The 18,268-nt window shown below is 36.4% G+C and overlaps 1 protein-coding gene across 1 annotated transcript; it reads right to left on the reverse strand.

Moving 5' to 3' along the window:
* Positions 1-5,019: 5,019 nt before the first annotated feature.
* On the reverse strand, positions 5,020-16,171 carry arl8 (ADP-ribosylation factor-like 8). The gene is made up of 6 exons (XM_052562206.1): positions 15,575-16,171; positions 12,680-12,740; positions 11,319-11,466; positions 9,838-9,921; positions 9,575-9,726; positions 5,020-6,999 (listed from the first exon to the last, which is right to left on the reverse strand). Exons 1-6 carry the CDS (start codon positions 15,618-15,620, stop codon positions 6,951-6,953), a joined length of 540 nt encoding a protein of 179 aa, XP_052418166.1. The 5' UTR covers positions 15,621-16,171; the 3' UTR covers positions 5,020-6,950.
* Positions 16,172-18,268: the final 2,097 nt, after the last annotated feature.

The following is an 18,268-nucleotide window of genomic DNA, read 5'->3' on the forward strand; positions in this document are numbered from 1 at the left end:
AAATGTTTTAAAGGCCACAGTAAAATTAATGGAGGACAGAATGGTACAGAGAGGAAAATGAAGAGTAAAAACTGGTTCAAAGTACTATACATGCTTAATGACAACAGTTGTTTCAATAAAACAAATTGAACTTATTAAACCAAATGTTCTCTGTAAATGTTATAAAGACTCCAGAGATTTTTTTAAAACAACTGTTGTGTAAAATGAAACCTGGAACAACAAGAACAGCTTTTGAATGAACAACTAGTCACAAAGTTTACTTTCTAAAAATGCTCACACTATTTGTTTTGCACACACTTTTTTAAAAAGTGCATTTCCAGAGATTAATATTACAAAATAAAAAGAAATGTATATTACTTGCCATCTTTTTAATTATTTGATTGTATTATTATATATATTACATACTATATTATTTGAAAGAAAATAAAAATGAACCAGATTCATGGTAAATTATTGAAGTGCTTTGTCAGCTGTTACTTAAAGGATCTTAAAACTTATGAAAACTAGCATTAATGATTGCTAAGAACATTTTCTGTAAAAAAAAAAGACAAATCTACATACAGCTCATTTTTCGTAATTTGTCAACTACACAGCAGGAGGAATGAAGCTTTCAGAAAGACTTTGAGCAGAACCAGTTTTATTCTCTCTGTCAGCAGAGCTGACCCTTATACTCACACAGATGTGAGTCACTGTGCACAAGTCATCTAAATATAACTGTGCTTTGATCACATTATCCAGGCTGCAGTGTTTGTAGCACAGAGAGGTGGAAACCATATGCATCTCAATAAACCACCAGGAATTTCAAAGAAACCAAAATGTTTTGTAAATAAGCATGAATTTCATTTCCTTGAACAGGAATGAGCATCACACTCGGCTGGACACTATCAACTAGCTACCACTCGTTTACTCACCATAATGACAAATAATTAATCTGAGCAACTTCATAGATTCAAGAGCTGCATTGGGTTTAAATATGAAAACAGGGATACAAAAGGCCCAGAAACAAAGATCAAAAGAAGAAATACACTTATAGTATTGAAATACAGAATATTTATGCCAAATCAACTTGTCTGTGGATGTTTCTGGATGTTGTAAATATAGAGTAAAATAGATGCGTAATGATTTAAATAACTGTTTGATTGCATCCTTCCTCCCTCTTTGATAATTTCTCTTTCTTTAGACTAGACATGTCCTGCTGACCTTTTATCATCTTTTCTCACCCAGACAAGTTTAAACAAGGCTGCACACACGCTGTCAGGATTAATCACGTGTGTTTTAAGATGTGTTTACACTACAGGTTTCATGGTAAGACATACAGTAACATATTAATCTTTTATCATGTGTTGCCTGAAGTGGGGCTGACCGCTGAAGTCTGCTAGTTTTTTTTTTTTTTTTTTTTGATAATAATTAAGGAAAAAATGCAAAAAGGAAGTGTATGACACCAGGTATAGTACATAAATGGCAGGCTCAAAATAAAAGCTGAAGTTAGATGAAAGAATTAGCCGTCTGTTTGAAGAACACATCAGTCATATGACTTCAAAGAATGAAAATTAAACAACAAGCACGTCGAAATTCTCTATATTTGGATGACCTTTCCACACATTTTCAAAATGATCAAAAATGGTTAAGACATTAAACATAATTGGGTTTAACAATAGACCTTTTTCTACCAATTGTGCACAAAATGCAGGATCTGTAGAAATATCTTTCTTTGTACAAAGGTGAGGAATTGCAGTCATAAATAAAGTGGAAGGAAAGCATCACAAAATGCTCACAGACCAGGTTCCTGTAACTAAAACAGAGAAGACAACTGACAGACAGACTTGACAGGCCCCAGTGATGAATTAGTGATAAGGGAACAGATCACAATGACTTTGGCTCTAATTGCTTTAGCCGGAATTAAATTTTCTTCAGGAAATTAAATTGAGCCTTAGATCACCTTAAAGTAATAATCTAAAAGGGATTCATTAATGTGACTAAAATTATGCAAATGAAGAAAGTCACAGAAGAGCATTGACAGAAATCAGGGGAAAATATTCTGTCAGTTCAGTCAATAACTTTATGCTGCATGCACTGCCTACGGTTTCATCTAGGTACTTTGGGACAAAATATTCCCATCCTATTAACAGAGGCAATAAAAAGATATTTCTGGCACAAGAACAGACTAGACCCATATTGGCATACGCCAATTCTCCTTCCTGCTGTTCAAATGAAAGGGTGCACTTTGTATTTGATCCAGTCGTTTCATCTTCAGATTCCCCTGTCCTTCACCTCCATTCCTTTATGCCTCTGACTCACTTTCTCTTTGTTGTCAGAAATATTCTGTTTACTACAGAGCTGCACCTAGGCCACAGAACAGTCTGCAGCCTTTTAACAGTGGGGTAACCATGGATACTCGTTATTATGACCCCTACTGACCATGACAGAGGACCCCGAAGTAAGTGATTTCTTAATTTTAGCAAACAGTACAGGATTTGCCCTCACAAATGAACAGATGTATGAATAAGCTGGACTTCGGGGGACTCAGGTCAAACGTATTGAAGGTGAAGTTTCTTTTTCTTCCATTCCACTTTACATTCATGACATATTAATCATTGATAAGACTTTCCACAGGAGCTCAATTTTGAGTAGGTGTGCAGGTCTCCAGAGAACAAAGCATCAGTATGACAAATAGATTTCCACTTGATCCTAATACAATGTAAGCCATTATATCAGAAGCAAAGGTTGCTTTATCTTGACTATATAAATCAGTCTGGAACAGTAATAATTACACATACCTTGAAGAAATCACTGTACCTTATATCGGAGTAATTCTGAAATACTTGATAGATCATTCATTACACGAAGTGACAGGCCATGATTGCCTTGATAGATTGATTAATAACATTCATCCTCAGCTATAGCGTGAAATACAAAGAGAAGCACGCAAGGCTGAAAGGCAAAATGGGTGTCAGAAAATTGAATCTCACCTTTGCGTTCAATGACTAATAAATTGTATGACTGCGTAAGTGCTGCACTGGCACGAGACAATATCACACCCTAGTGGATAGAACGCGCAATTGCAATTTCTGTAATTTTAATAAAAAATAAACTACAGGTGCATCACAATAAATTAGAATGTCTTGGAAAATTTCATTTATTTCATTAATTCAACTCAAATTGTGTAAATCGGGTATTAAATAAATTCAATGCACACAGAATGAAGTAGTTTAATTGTGATAATTTTGGCTTACATTTAACAAAAACCCACCAATTCACAATCTCAACAAATTAGAATATGGTGACATGCCAATCAGCTAATCAACTCACAACACCTTAGCCTTCAAAACAGTCTCTCAGTTTGGTTCACTAGGCTACACAATCATGGGGAAGACTTCTGATCTGACAGTTGTCTAGAAGATAATCATTGACTGCCTTCACAAGGAGGGTAAGCCACAAACATTCATTGCCAAAGAAGCTGGCGGTTCACAGAGTGCTGTATCCAAGCATATTAACAGAAAGTTGAGTGGAAGGAAAAAGTGTGGAAGAAAAAGATGCAGAGCCAACTGAGAGAACTGCAGCCTTAAGCAAAATAGATTCAAGAAATTGAATGAACTTCACAAGGAATGGACTGAGGCTGGGGTCAAGGCATACAGACACATGGTTACACTTTATTTTGATAATCCACTTTAGACGTACTACTAACTAGAAGTAACTTTGCAATTATAAATGTCATTTAATGCTCATTAATTTGCAGCTACATGTCTAGTAACTCTCAGAGTAAACTGTTAGGTTTTATAATAAGTTGGCATGTACTTTCAAAGTTTCTCTAGTGAGTATGTTTTGGACCCATCAATATCAATTGTTGGAAGATAGGCAGAAAGTCTGCTAATTCTCCAATAACTGCTAGTTGACATGTAGTTGCAAAGTTACTAAACAGGATATCTAAAGTTGACTATCAAATCAAGTGTTACTATATATATATATATATATATATATAAAAATGTGTGTGTGTGTGTGTGTGTGTGTTATGCATAGCTCAAATGTAATTCACAACAGAGAAAGTCCTGTTCTTCAGTGTTCTGAAAACATTTGAGTGTTTACACTGAGTGTGTCTGGCTTGTTTTTCAGTGATTGTTCTGCAGCAAGAAGGCAGATGAGACGGTCACAGGCGCATAATCAACTCAAGTGTGAAAATATCTGCCTTAACTCTTCTGTATCAGCCATGTTACAAGGGTGCGCTGTTTTCTTTCAAATCAAAGCATAAATATACGGATGGACTATTCTGACGATGCTTTAAACATTTTTCTGGAGCTTGACAGTGTAACTTACTTGGCATTCTATGGGACAGTCTCAAGCCTCTCGGTTTTCATCCAAAATATCTTTTCAGTTGTGTTCCGAAGATGAATGAAGCTTTTATGAGTTTTGAACAACATGAGGGTATATGATTAATGACAAAATTTTCATTTTGGGGTGGAGTATCCCTTTAATTAATGAACTTTGGGGCGATTATATTGAGATTTATGGCCACAGATCAATTTGACATGTTTTACATGAAACTGCAAGTCAGCAAATGGTGAACTCCGTTGTCTTGAAGATTCTGGGCACTGAATTAAAAATAAAAATAGCTGCTGGATTGGAGTCCAATCTGTCATGTACCTATCTCAGACCAATATTCCTGTTTAAAAATAAAATGCAAACAGCCCCCAAAATAACCCACAATATTTTTGTTTTGTGTTTTTGATTCAACATATGGACAGTTTTCATCGGAATCAATTCCTTTCACAGCTGAAAGCATTTCCTGTCATCAGCTACAAAGCCAATTTAAAATATAGAAATAGATTCAAACAAAGTGCAAGCATGGACAATTTCCAGATGGATACACAAGACTAAACCAAAGCTGTGGAGTTTGTATTTTTGAATTCAATTCAATTCAATTGGCTTTATATAAAACTCACAAAATGCACAAAAAGAGCTTACCTTCTCTTGTATAAAAAACTGAAACCAGCATTTTGACCAAATAATGCAAGAATAACACAATTCAGATTTCAAAATAAAAGCTTTTATTATAAAACTATAAGAATTAGCAAAGTTGCAACAGATTCACCTGCTCATTTAGAAATGGCACATCTGAGAACCAAATGGTTTGACCATCAACTTTAGCAATGAAACTGAATCTTACACTCTTCTGAGCCATTGGCAGAAACACATCAGTCCCATTCTGACGGGTAAGCCACATATCCACTTTTAAATAGTTTTTGTCCAAAGGACCTCTGTTCAACATGGTATGATCTAATATAAACTCATATCAGGTTTGTAAAGATGCATGACACACACTGATACACACTGCTTTAGACGGTGATTGTGGAAAGAAAGATCTAACATAAATCTGACCAATGACATTTTATGTTAATGGTCACAGCAGTCAAATTCATTTAAGTCTCCATGTGACATTTTAATGACCATTAAAAATCACATCCACAACAGTCAGGTAATGACCTCAAGAGTCACCATGAAAAATCTTTACTAAACAGAAAGAGACAGGTCCATGGGGTTGATTTGCCTGGATCATCAGCCAATTACAATTATGCAAACAGATTTCCATGTTGGGAACAAAATACATCTGTTCATTGAGAGCACCAATTTTTAGTCTCTGCATCCAAGAGTTTCCTCTTAACTGAGCACAGAGCATGGAAAAACAAAATTAGTAAGTGAAAACACAGGAGTTTCAGCTAGAACCAAAAAGCATGTTGGCAAAATCACCATGCAAACAAATAAGAACTAGTGCTCATGCAGCACACTTATTGTACCATATAACCTGAAAAAAAAAAAAAAAGACAAAAAAAGAACATGTCCAGATATTAACAAATCTGAATAAACAGACAATCACTTAAATAGTAACAGACACCGCTATTTTATGGCTAGTTGAACAGTGAAGATCATCTGCAAAGAATATTTGCACCAAGTGGGTTGTGAAAAAAAAACTAATAAAAAAAACTAACTAAAAATCATAATACTGAGCTACATATGAACATAATTTCCTCATAATAACTGAAGGACCTTTATGCTGTAACCACAATCCAGCAAGGAGAATGCCTCCATGGTTATTTAAAAACACAGAAAAAAAAACATGCAAGTTCACCAGCAGTGATGTTGGCCACACAAACACACACACTCAGACATTTCAGTAAATCCAGCCAACTGCTGCTTTCCGATGTGTGCCATTTCAAAATCAATTTGCTTGAAAAACAAGATGTCACTCTGCTTTATCTTGCAGCGATAATCATACCTGGTGTCCTTCTTTAAACTGCATCTCACATAAATGAGGTTTCAAGCTGTAATGGCCACATCTGAAATGGCAACAGCACCCTCTGCTGTAACTAATGATTGAGGTAATGTGCACTAAGTGATATGCTCAGGTGTTTTCATGATATGTAGTGAGTGGTGTTGTTGGGTATCAGTGGCACTTTAAACACTTGATACCCAAAAAGCTTAACCAAAAACAAACAATGGCAATAATTGACCCAAAGATTCCTCATGTGAAAAAGTTACATTTTGACCCTTCAAATAATTTCTTCCCAGTACATTTAAAGAACATCATACACGATTAGCTTAATACACTTATCTGGAGAACATCTGTTCCACTGGCAGAGTCCCTCCTCACAAACTCATACCAGCTCTGTAGTGACTCTCTTACAGTTCAAATACTTGACACTTTGAAGATCTTCTGTTATACACCCAGTACAAAATCCAGTCGTTCCTGATATAGTATTGATCGACAAGACCATCAAACCAGATTCATGTAACTGATAAATCCCAGCTGAGGTAGGTGCCCAGAGAGTTCAAATGTAGAGTGGCAATTCTGATAAAGAGATTAAAAATAAAAGATAAGCAGCCAATGGGGTGAGCCTATGACTCCACCGGAGCAGGTGGGAATCACTGTCAATCAGTCCAACAAGTAGAATAAGAGGCTATCTGAGCCCAGCCCTCGAGGTCATCCACTCTAAACCTTGACAGAGCCTGAAAAGACACACAAAAATAATAATATAAAATAAAGGTAAAAAAAAAAAAAATTAGGATGCCCCAACACTGGCCAGTGCGATAACATACTTGGTCAACAAATTCTATACCAATTCCTATAAAAAGATAAATGAAGTTTATAAAGCTACAACAGCATCATGGCATTATAATGTAAAGTATGAAAAAAATCTATAAAAAAAAATAAAATCTATAGATTTTCAATAATTTCATTTAACAAGGTTATTAAATTATTAATGTTTTAAGCACATTCTAAGTAGAACAAACAAAGCTACTTGGATGATCTCTTGCCAGAGTTCATTCTTTTCAGAAGTACTGTTTTCATAATGGCTGTTTTCATAAAACATTTTTAATTTAACTTTTTTGGATTATTATCACTGGTGTCAAAAGTCTTCACATTCATTACTCAAGTAGAAGTATAGATACTAGGGTTTAAAAAGACTTGAAGTTGAAGTATCAACTCAAGCTTTTTACTCAAGTAAAAGTGTAAAAGTACTGGTATGCCACATATATGCCCATTGAAAATGAACACACTTTAGTACAATGCAAATACATTAAAGAACTAGAGATATGTTGCCTAAACGTATTTTAATTGTGGAAAAAGTCAAACTTCAGAGGCATGTCATCAAAAACCTTTAATGCAATGTGAATGTACATCCAAGGTTAGCTGCAGGAATCTGCGAGGGCAATTGAGAAGAAAACTGGTGTACCCTGGGCAGGCTTAGTAACAATTACCCTTGTATGGTTGTCCATTTACAATAAACATTAGTGCTGTCAAAATGAATGCAAGTGATTAATCAATGTAAAGAACTGATTAATGTAAATCTGGCAACTTTTATTCTGTTGGTTGCTATACGTTATGGGTGTCCAACTCAGTTCCTAGAGGTCCACAGGCATGTAGAGAGAAGGTCCAACACTAAATACACCTGATCCAGCCAATCAGGTCCCTTTGACCTATTTGAAAACAACATGGTATGCGTGTTGGAGAAGGGTTGGACACCCTGCTGTACGTATAGTGGAAGCTCAAATGAAATGTCCAAAATCTGAGTGATAAAAAATACCCCATCACGTTCGAAACTAACGTACCACCAACACTAAACATCAAAAACCTCTAGGCCCTCAGAGAGGTCTTAAACTGTTTTAAAAATTATATTTACAATTTTTTAATATTTTTTGGAAATGACAAACTAAAATAATATTTTTTTATAAAAAGTCAATTTTCCATTTTCAGCAATTCATAATTTCACAATCATCATCAAAAAAAAAAAAAAATACAATTTCTGTAGAAATAAACTCTTCAAATCTGCTTATTCAGTAAATGTTTCCACCTCTGTGATTGGTGGTCCAGCTGTGAAATTATAGAGGGCCAAGTCATAGTAAATCAATGGGAGTGTAATTCTAAATGACAGAAAAACTGAAATGGGCAGGCCTTGTTATCACTAACTCTAAAACAAGTTCCACCTTGGTGTGGGATCACCATCAAAAAAAAAAAAATACGCTGATAAAACTAACCAGCTACTATTATTCACGTCATGATGGAAGCTGCAAATAACAAGTGAGGACATTTACTGGGCCAAAAATAATATTATTTAATATAAACACTGCTTGTTTGTAGGGGTGTCCCCGACTAAGGATTTTCATAGTTGAATCGGAATTTTCTAATCTTGCTGATAATCGACCGATAGTTGAATCATATGTTCATGGGCGGAGCAAAATACATTGAGTCAAGTCAGACATTCGAAAGTTTGGGATGGAGGTCCAAAACCATTAATCTGCTCTCCGAAAAAAAACATTCACTTCAAGAATGAGCAAGTGGTGCCAATGAGTTTGAAGTTCGGTGATAAAAACAAAAAACAGACTAAACAGATTGAGAAAGTGCAGTCATAGCATGGAGGCCGGTGGTGCCGCCGGTGCGCATGTAGAAAACAATGTGTTTATATATTAAAGACATGGTGTGGCGCAGCAGCACTGCGCTTCTCGTCCAGTATGTGACCGCATTAAGGCTGGAATTAGCAAGTTTCCCGATGAATGTGGCTAAAGTAAACAGTCTCTCTGAGAGCGGCTGGAAGAGAGGGGCGGGGTCAGCAGAGCTCATTAACATTTAAAGGAAAACACTACAAAACGCCTTGCTCTGAAGAGAGTTGTTTTTGACAGGGTAAAAACACTACCACTGAGAAATTTTAACCAAACTATGTCATATACTTTTCATTAAGACCCTAAGGAATCATATCAACTTGTGGAAAACTGGCATCCGTTGACCCCTTTAATATAGTACTATGGAAAATAATTATTTATTAATCTATAATCTGCCCCAAAATCATAATTTGTGTGAAAAGCAATGAAGCTGTTGGTGTTTTACTGTCACTGTGTTCATTTCAGTGTTCATTTCAGCTGGAACGCGTAGCAAATGTAATGTGTAAGTACATTTTAGTGCTTTGTACAAATGTAGATTGCGCACATTTTTCCAACGAGTCTAGCGAATTGTTAATCGATTACACAACGTACAGCAACTACAGGCTAGTAGAGTTAATCCCTGTGTCTGTACTGCTGGTCTTACCCTTCTCCAGTGAGCGCACAGCAGGACTGGATGTGCCAGGGATGATCCTTGATGGAGCTGAGGGTCAGGTATTTGGAAATCTCTGCTGCAGACATACAACCCTTCATATCCTGCTTATTTGCAAAGATCAACACTGCAGCTTTGCGCAGATCCTGAGAGAATGAAGACAAAACAACAACTGAACAACAGGCTCAAAATGTCCCCCTTTTTTTTAGATGGGATTTATATCCATGCTCTGTTTGCTGTAAATGCTAAAGCATTACCTCGTGTGCTAGCATCTTGTAGAGCTCTTCTTTAGAAATGGCTAGTCTTTCTCTGTCAGTACTGTCCACTACCAGTATGATGAACTACGAGAGAAAGTACACATATGAAGCTTTATTATCAGATGTCAGGCAGCATACTATTGCACATTCAGGAGTGATTTCTAAGTTTAGCAAGGTCACAGAGTTGTTTGTTGCTCAGTGGATATGTCCTTGGCAGATGCCACATGCATCTATGGTCTCAAGAGCTCCTGAATGGAGCTTGACAGCAGGGGTATACCACAAATCTCATACGCACACTTTCTGAATGAAAGGCAGGGGTCACGTCGTTCAAACCTCTTTGTATAACCATGAACTTTGAACTCTGAATCAGACACCATCTGCTAAGGTCTGGCGGAGTTACTGCTGTGCACAACTGTTGCTCAAACTATTGTTCACAGCAGACTGAACACACAGCTGTTACTCAGAAACCACCTCAACTTACTTCCTTTAGAAATTCTATTATTAAAGTATGTGGTGTATGTTACTGCTACTAAAAATATCCATCGAAATGTCTGCAAGATATTCTAGACCATTTCTTTTTTTGATACTGAGAACAAGAAGTGGAAAAACAAAGAAATGTATTGTTTTTGTTGATGTTAAGAAGGCAAAAAAGACTTCAAAAAAAAGGGGGGGGGGGTCTAAGACTGTTTTCCTGTCCCAAACCTATCCTGAGTAACAAAAGAGCCATTTGGCATTCCTGAAGGCACAGAAGTGCTGATATCGATCAAGGCCTGTAGGCTAACCTGTATACATTGGTGGTCTTCTAAGTGTCACATCTTTTGCACAGTGGGTAAAGCTGTAATCTTGTCTCACATTTGGTTTTTAGTCACAGTCAATGAAAGTATAAAAGAAGACTGTAACTGTTGCTCTGTCTCTTTCTCTTTGCTGGCACTCCCTCTTTTTCTCCCTCTCTCTTTCTCTCTCAGGTAATACTTTACATACAATTAACTATATGTTTTACCATCCTTCATCTATTTCGTAACTAATTTAAGTGTAACCACAACAAAATATTGTTATTGAAATGTTAAACCATTTCAATTATTAATTATGTGCTAACTAGTCTTGATTCAATATTAATTAAATAAAAAGTGAAAGTCGTGACATTTGCCAAGTATGGTGACCCATACTCAGGAACTGGTGCTCTTCATTTAACCCATCCAAGTGCACACACACACACACAGACACACACTGCAGTGAGAAGTGAGCACACCATGAACACACACCGTGAACACACACCCGGAGCAGTGGGCAGTTATAGATCCAGCACTCAGGGAGCAACTGTGGGTTCAGTGCTTTGCTCAAAGGCACTTTTGCCATGTGTATTGAGGGTGGAAGAGAGCACTGTTGAATCGAGAAGTGTGTGAAGTTTTCGATTCTGTTAATACAATCATCTCTTCTCAAACAGGTTCATCCTCCAGCAGTGCAGTGTATAAGTGCATTACCTCAGTGTTGGAGTAGTATGTGTTCCAAGAGGAGCGAAGACTCTCCTGACCACCGATATCCCACATCAGAAAGTGGGTTTTCTTCACCACTATTTCCTCCACATTGCTGCCAATTGTAGGAGATGTGTGCACCACCTCATTCATTAAACTGCACACACACACACAAAAAGTTCAGATGAAACAAACAAAACTGATGCGGTCTCTATTTAAAAGTAATTGCCACTGAAACCTCCTTTACCTAATCAGTACTGTGTCTCTATCTATTGTTTTATGTAGCTGTGTATATTAGTGGTCGACCGATATATCAGCCAATATTTGCCATTTTTCAAATATCAGCATCGGCCGATAAGTTTTCCTGCTTGGCCGATGTGTTTGAGGCGGGACTTTTATTTTGATGGCGCCGAGAACGGCAGTGCTCACACTCTCCCTCTTGTTTGCTGTCATTGTTAACAGTTATGTCTAAGAGGGATAGAAGTCTGTCTAATAATCAGATACAACGGTTAAACAAAGGAATTAATGTATACAAAAAGTATTATAACGATTGTTTTTATTATTAGTAATAGAAAGGCAAACATTATACTACTTTCTCGTTTGCCATCAGCATTAAGCAAATACGCATCATTTAAACACATCTTTGAATGGGTAATGAACATTTATTTTCCCAAAGCTTGCAAACTTAGTTGAATCCAGCTGTGAGATCTTGAAGTGTGTATTTTTATCCAGCATGATCATGTGTACTCTGTGTGACGGTCGTTCAGTTTGAATTGAATGCTTTAAACTCGTGATTTCAAATGATGCTGTGCTATATCCATTTGCCCACTGTCATATTCATGTCATTTTCTGTGTGCTATATATAAAAAAAGGGGTTACCCTGGCTTTATTTGAAAAATATTATTCCCAGTGCACACAAACTTCCCAGAATACTGAATACAGAAAACTTGGTTACTGTTTTTACTTCTTTTTAATTATATTTTGATTAAATATTTATTTATTTGTGGAAAAATACTTTGTCATCTAAAGTATAAGTATGTTTATTTTTATTCATTATCAAATGGTTTCAAATTTCTTAAATATGAATTAAAAATTATATCTGCTTTATATCGGCTATCGACACCTCATGCTTTCCAAGATATCGGCAATGGCTGTCAAACAATATTGGTCGACCACTAATGTATATACATTGCACATAACATTGCATAATCAATAAAAGGTAATGTTTAGGTTTATCATATGTTCAGGCAATTTTCTCATGTCCTAAATTCTATAGACTATTCTAATGTATGAAACAGACTCTTTATTAAACAAATAAATAAAAACAAGAGCAATAAATAGTCTAAATAAATAAAATATCCATTACTCACAACTGATAAAGTATAGTGGTTTTCCCAGCATTGTCCAGACCCACAATAATCACCTTGTGTTCTACAAAATAGAAATTAAAAAATACATATTTGATTCTGAGAAAGGTCAAACCAACAATATACAACCAAACAAGTGAAAAACAATCAATTCATCTCAGTAACCATAAGGAATGCCAATAAAAAAATAATAATAATGGAATCCATTTCTTATTTATTTACATGAAATACACAGACATTAATTAATTCAGAGCTAGTTTGTTTCTATTGACCTCCCAGTTCTATCAACTGGAAGATAATTTGTCGAACAAACTCATACAAATGCACAGCTCTGCCACACGGGATACACGCTTGCATAACAGAAGATGTGATTAGATAAACTAGTGATCCGTCCTTTATCAGAGCAATGTGAGGGAAATCTGACAGCCTGTGTGTATGTAAGAGACAAGAGTGAGTCGGGTTTGGATTTTCTTTTCCACCATTGAACTCCGATGTGAACTACAGGAAGCAGGAATGGATAACTCAGATCTCTGACAGCTCCACAAAGACACAAAATATTTCACACTTCACAGCTATTGCTTCCTCAATGACCGACCCCTATTTTACAAAAATGTCACAGGAAGCCAAAAACTGACAGTTTCTCAAGACTACAGTTAACGCCACCCACAGCTCTTGGTGGAACTTTTCAAAACAAACACAAGGACAAATGTAACCTGACACTAACTAATACAAGACTACTAGAGCTAGCTACTGCTTTAAGCTTTAGCTAAAGGACAAAAGCTAAGAACATGATTTACGTAATGATTTACGGACCAATATGTGTTATAGCTATGGTCTTAAACTACACTGCAACTATTTAAATTACATAAATCGCAAGAATTTCCATTTTTGCGAATGACTGCATGAATGTTTGTGTTTTGGAGACTAACACTCAGTGTAATGAAGTGACTGCCCCTCTTCAGGACAGTAATCCAGGGAATTAGGAAAGAGAATAAGATTACAAATCCACCAGGCAGAATTCCTTTTAGGTCTAGAAAAGTGGGCCAAAGATCTACCCTACTTTCTCCTGGGAGCTCCTTTTGGACCTAGAGAAAGACTCGGCATCTAGCCAAGACGACTGGCCAGTAATAAATGCATCTAGCACACACAAGAAAACCATATTTCAACAACACTTAACATGTATAACTTTGAATTAATGCAAATAGTGTGGTGTCAGAAATGATTAAAAGTGCATGCAATATCAACAATGTCCATTTAGTTGTTAAAGCAACATCTGTCTAACATTATAGCAATCTGGATTTGGTTAGGAATATTTGTCATGGGACGAAATGCAAAAAAGTGCAAAAAATTAAAGCAGGAAATACCATTATGTTGTTAGCACACGGTCAATTCTCATATTCAATGATAAAAATATGCATTTGGGTTAAAATGCAATTATAAGAGTAACTTTTGGACACAATCTAGTTCACTTAAGTTAAAAACTCGACTTGATTTTGATTGCTTCCATTGTCCTCATTTGTAAGTCACTTTGGATAAAGGCGTCTGCTAAATGACTAAATGTAAATGTAAAGGCCTGGATCTCTCTGGGCAGGCTGAACTGACTGCTGAAACTGGAAAACAATGGGAGAGGAAAGCGGTTTCCTCACGCTGCTTTTGTTCGCCAGGTGGTCGTGGCGTCGGTTTCTCTATACAAAAGCATTTTCAATTCAAATCAGTTCCTTTTATTGTCACTGCACAAGCTGAAGCTGATATCTGACCCCTCTGTCCTCTGACCTACACCACGAGAGACACATCTGTCACAGCAGCAAAGACATACAAACATATGTCAGAGAACAAAACCTAGGAGAACAAATCAGATCTGATAAATCACACACAAACACATGAAGCACCTGACAGCTGGAGAATAGTTTTACCTCACGCCAGCTGTAGGCAGCAACATTCAATTTAAGGCAAGAGACTACAAGCAAAACCATTGTTTTTTCCCATACACTGGTCAATTTGAGATTTTGGGCTAATATGCTTCCATAACATGTCTTCTTTCAGACGAGAGAAAAGAAAATACACTATCAATATTTTATAGGTTTTTGCAGATGGATTTATACATGGTATATATTTTTCCTGATTTATAAAGTGATATTCAAAATGCCCTGAAATGTATATTTTATTAGCAAACACAAACAAATGTCTCAATGTACTGTGATGAATTATTTGACGGTGTGTGCGAGGTGGACTAGTAGTTACTTGGCAGGTTTTTTCACCTATGGTGCCTTGCCTTGAAATGTAACATAACAGTATTTTGGGCATCATATGAATGTGCCTACATTATATTACCATGTTTTCGACATGGTGCCAAAGTAATATACAATGTTTCTGGACAAGACACCATAGTCGTACTGTGAGACATAACATAAATACATTATAAAAGTACAATGTACCAGAAAACATTTTATTTATTTTTGTCATAATACAGCAGTAACACTGGTAGGGTCTGACCTTGGTTGCTACCTACAGTCTTCAGAAAGCACACTATCAATCCAACAAGTGGTCAATACTCAGTGTGCAGATCATTGTAAATGACCCATATGTTACCTTTACCACTAACATCTAGATAAGATCTGTTATTTTGTTTCCAGGAGAAGGTAACGGAGTCGGACCGACTAACAAACAGTTACAATTACTAAGTGTAAAAACGGTCTGGTATAAATATCCGTGAAGTAAACGTGTCAGTGCGCGGTTGTGGTTTTCATGGGTTAAAATGAGCTCAACGCAGCGGATTTAAACGAGCTCACTAGCATGAACGTTAACGTTAGCTCGCTCAGTTCCGCTGGATATCAGCCCGAGCAGGCGGACAACAGTCAAAAACACCCAATACAACACAGCCAGAACACAATCTCTTACCTTGATTACAAAAGAAACTCCACAGTTTTGCGAAAATTAGACCCATTTCTCCTGGTGGATGAGAGACCGTGTCCGGTGAGGCTGAGTTTAGAGGAGAGGCCTAACGTAACTACAGCAGTTGTCCGTGAAGCCGTTATTTCTTCACAAACCCCATGCGGCTACGGTAACGTAAACTCACTCAGCAGCACTTGTGTGTGTGTGTGTGTGTGTGTGTGTGTGTCCAAGGTGTGTTCACACAGGTAAGCGGCTCAGAGCACGTCTTTTGTGTGGTCAGATCAAGTGTGCGGCGGATACATCTCTGTCCAAACACAAGCCTCTTCACTTCCCAGAGCGCGCTGACCTCATCCACAGTTTCCTCATGGACAAAACACGCACATCAGCTCCCTTTGTCTGGCTACACACGTGTAAGTGCTCGGCTGGAGCTCAAGGGAGCAAACTTGAGGCACACAGAGCTCACAGCGGCGCTCGTGTGTGTGTGTGTGTGTGTGTGCGCGCTGCTCCTGGATAAATAATAAGAGCTCACTCTCTCTTGTGTACACACACACACACACACCATCCCCCATCAGTGTCAGGTTACACGTGTGAGGATCATGACGTGACATATCCAGACCACAAGTGTCACATCCATATAATGATTTAAATTGAATGTACTGAATACCTGAAAACGATTAAAGCACACATAATAATTATAATTTCTGTTCAAATCGACATGGACATATCCTTAGCAGTCAGATAGATAGAAACGGTCAAAAACCACACACTGATAACAATATGGTTACTCATATTAGTCTTTCTTCAATGCTGCCTGAACAAGTTCCTTTCCGCCTGCAGCAGAGTTTATTTGCATTTTCCTCACGGTTTGAAATCTCTGAGATAAAAGTAAATGGAGCCTTTTGTGAGTACTGTGTCTACTGATAATGTAATAAGATACTAGATAAACGAAATAATCAAAACATCTAAAGGTTTGGCATATTATTGAACTCTGTCAGATAGCAGAATGTTTCAGATTAGCGACAGCAATCCGATAAACACTTTTCCTTTATCACATTCATCAGAAATCTGATATAGTATAATAAACAGATATAGTATTCTATATCAGTATTTTATATTTGTATAATGAACTGATATCTTATTTTACTAAATAGAAAAATATCCCAAACAGATTTTCACTGACAAACAAGCAAAAATGTCACAGTGAGACTTTTACTGCTTAACAATTATTTAGTAAATCACTGATAAAAAAGTTATGTTTATAAATTGGATTTCCAATGATGGCATATAAAAATCAATTCATTAAGAATTCTAACTTTGCATTTAATCCATTACAAAGGTGTTCCTTCCCTTACTCTCATTTAGCCAGTCACCAGGGTCACTGGCAATCTTTGAGATAAATTTGCGGAAACCTGCAGATTATTTAATATTTTCTTGGCAAAGAAAAGGACAGATGGTGTGCTGAAGATGTCCTGTACCATTTTGTCATATTCTTGAAGAAGAATGCGGACAAATATCACACTTAATCTGAGAATGCAGTGCTGAAATCACACATCTAGCACATCTTTATTTGTCCATATACAATAAACCCATATAGTATTTTACTAAATAGAAAAATATCCCAAATAGGAATGACTCTCACTACACTCCCATGGAACAAAGTTTAAGACAAACAATCAAAATTGTAAAAGTGAGACTTAGTGGTTAACAATTTTCTATAATATTCACACAATGGCGTCAATTCAGTAAATCACTGATAAACTGCTATGTTTATAAATGGATTTCGATGTAGTTAATAGACACTTTATTGATTGTCAGAAGGTTGCTCTCAGATGAACATATAAAACATATGAAGCCTTCTAGTGCACTGGTGAGGCTTTTATAAAGGTCAAGGCAGCTGCATGCTTTAGTGTGTATTTTCAGGTAATTTGCAGGGCTCTGTGAGCTGCAGAAATACACGAGTCAGAGCTCTGACAATGATTTGTTCCACATTTATCCTCTGCCAAGTTGCAATGCATCTCAAAAAATGTCAAAACAAATGCATAATACTTACACATGATTAGTAATTACCCCGTTTCCAGAATTCACTCAAAAAAATGTAATTTAGTGATTGTGTACATGTTTTATAAGTATCTTAAATATTGTACACAGGGAGAATCAAATGCTTTTAGAGGTTATGAATAATATAAAAGATGTTAAAAAAATTAGCTCAAACGCTTATTTTTTATTTCCATTTTATTTCTTGATTTTTGTTATTGTTTTGATTTTGATTAAAATAAATAAATAAACAGTTGTAAGCACTATAATTAATAATACTATTGTTAATAATGGAGTGTGTTTAATAGAGTTGATAGGTAAATCATGACATGATAGTAGAATTAAATTTTTTCTTATTTTCACCCGAGTTTAGTGGTAGTTTTTAAAACAACACACGAGGTATTAATACACAATGCAACTGATCAGTTTGGACAATATCAACAACTTTTGACTTTCACCAGTGTCTTTTTCATAATTCATCGACCCATGACATATTTTTATACAGCCACGAGATGGCAGTGATGAGAAAGATATGAAAAAGATACAACTTAATTAATCTTCCAGACCGCTTCAAGAACACATTAACCCTTTTCTTTTAAGTGGTTATTTAAAAAAAACTTTCCAATTGCTACAGTTGTGTCAGCTATCCTATAGCCTTGCCTATAC

The sequence above is a fragment of the Carassius gibelio genome, chromosome B7 (genome assembly GCF_023724105.1).
Source record: "Carassius gibelio isolate Cgi1373 ecotype wild population from Czech Republic chromosome B7, carGib1.2-hapl.c, whole genome shotgun sequence".
Classification (NCBI taxonomy): Eukaryota; Metazoa; Chordata; class Actinopteri; order Cypriniformes; family Cyprinidae; genus Carassius; species Carassius gibelio.

Excerpts from the sequence above, each read along its gene's own strand:
- arl8 (XM_052562206.1), bottom strand. The coding sequence starts at position 15,620 with ATGGGTCTAATTTTCGCAAAACTGTGGAGTTTCTTTTGTAATCAAG. Across the intron at positions 12,741-15,574 it reads GAGTTTCTTTTGTAATCAAG|AACACAAGGTGATTATTGTG; the intron begins GTAAGAGATTGT and ends TCTATTTTGTAG. Across the intron at positions 9,727-9,837 it reads ACAAGATGCTAGCACACGAG|GATCTGCGCAAAGCTGCAGT; the intron begins GTAATGCTTTAG and ends TCATTCTCTCAG.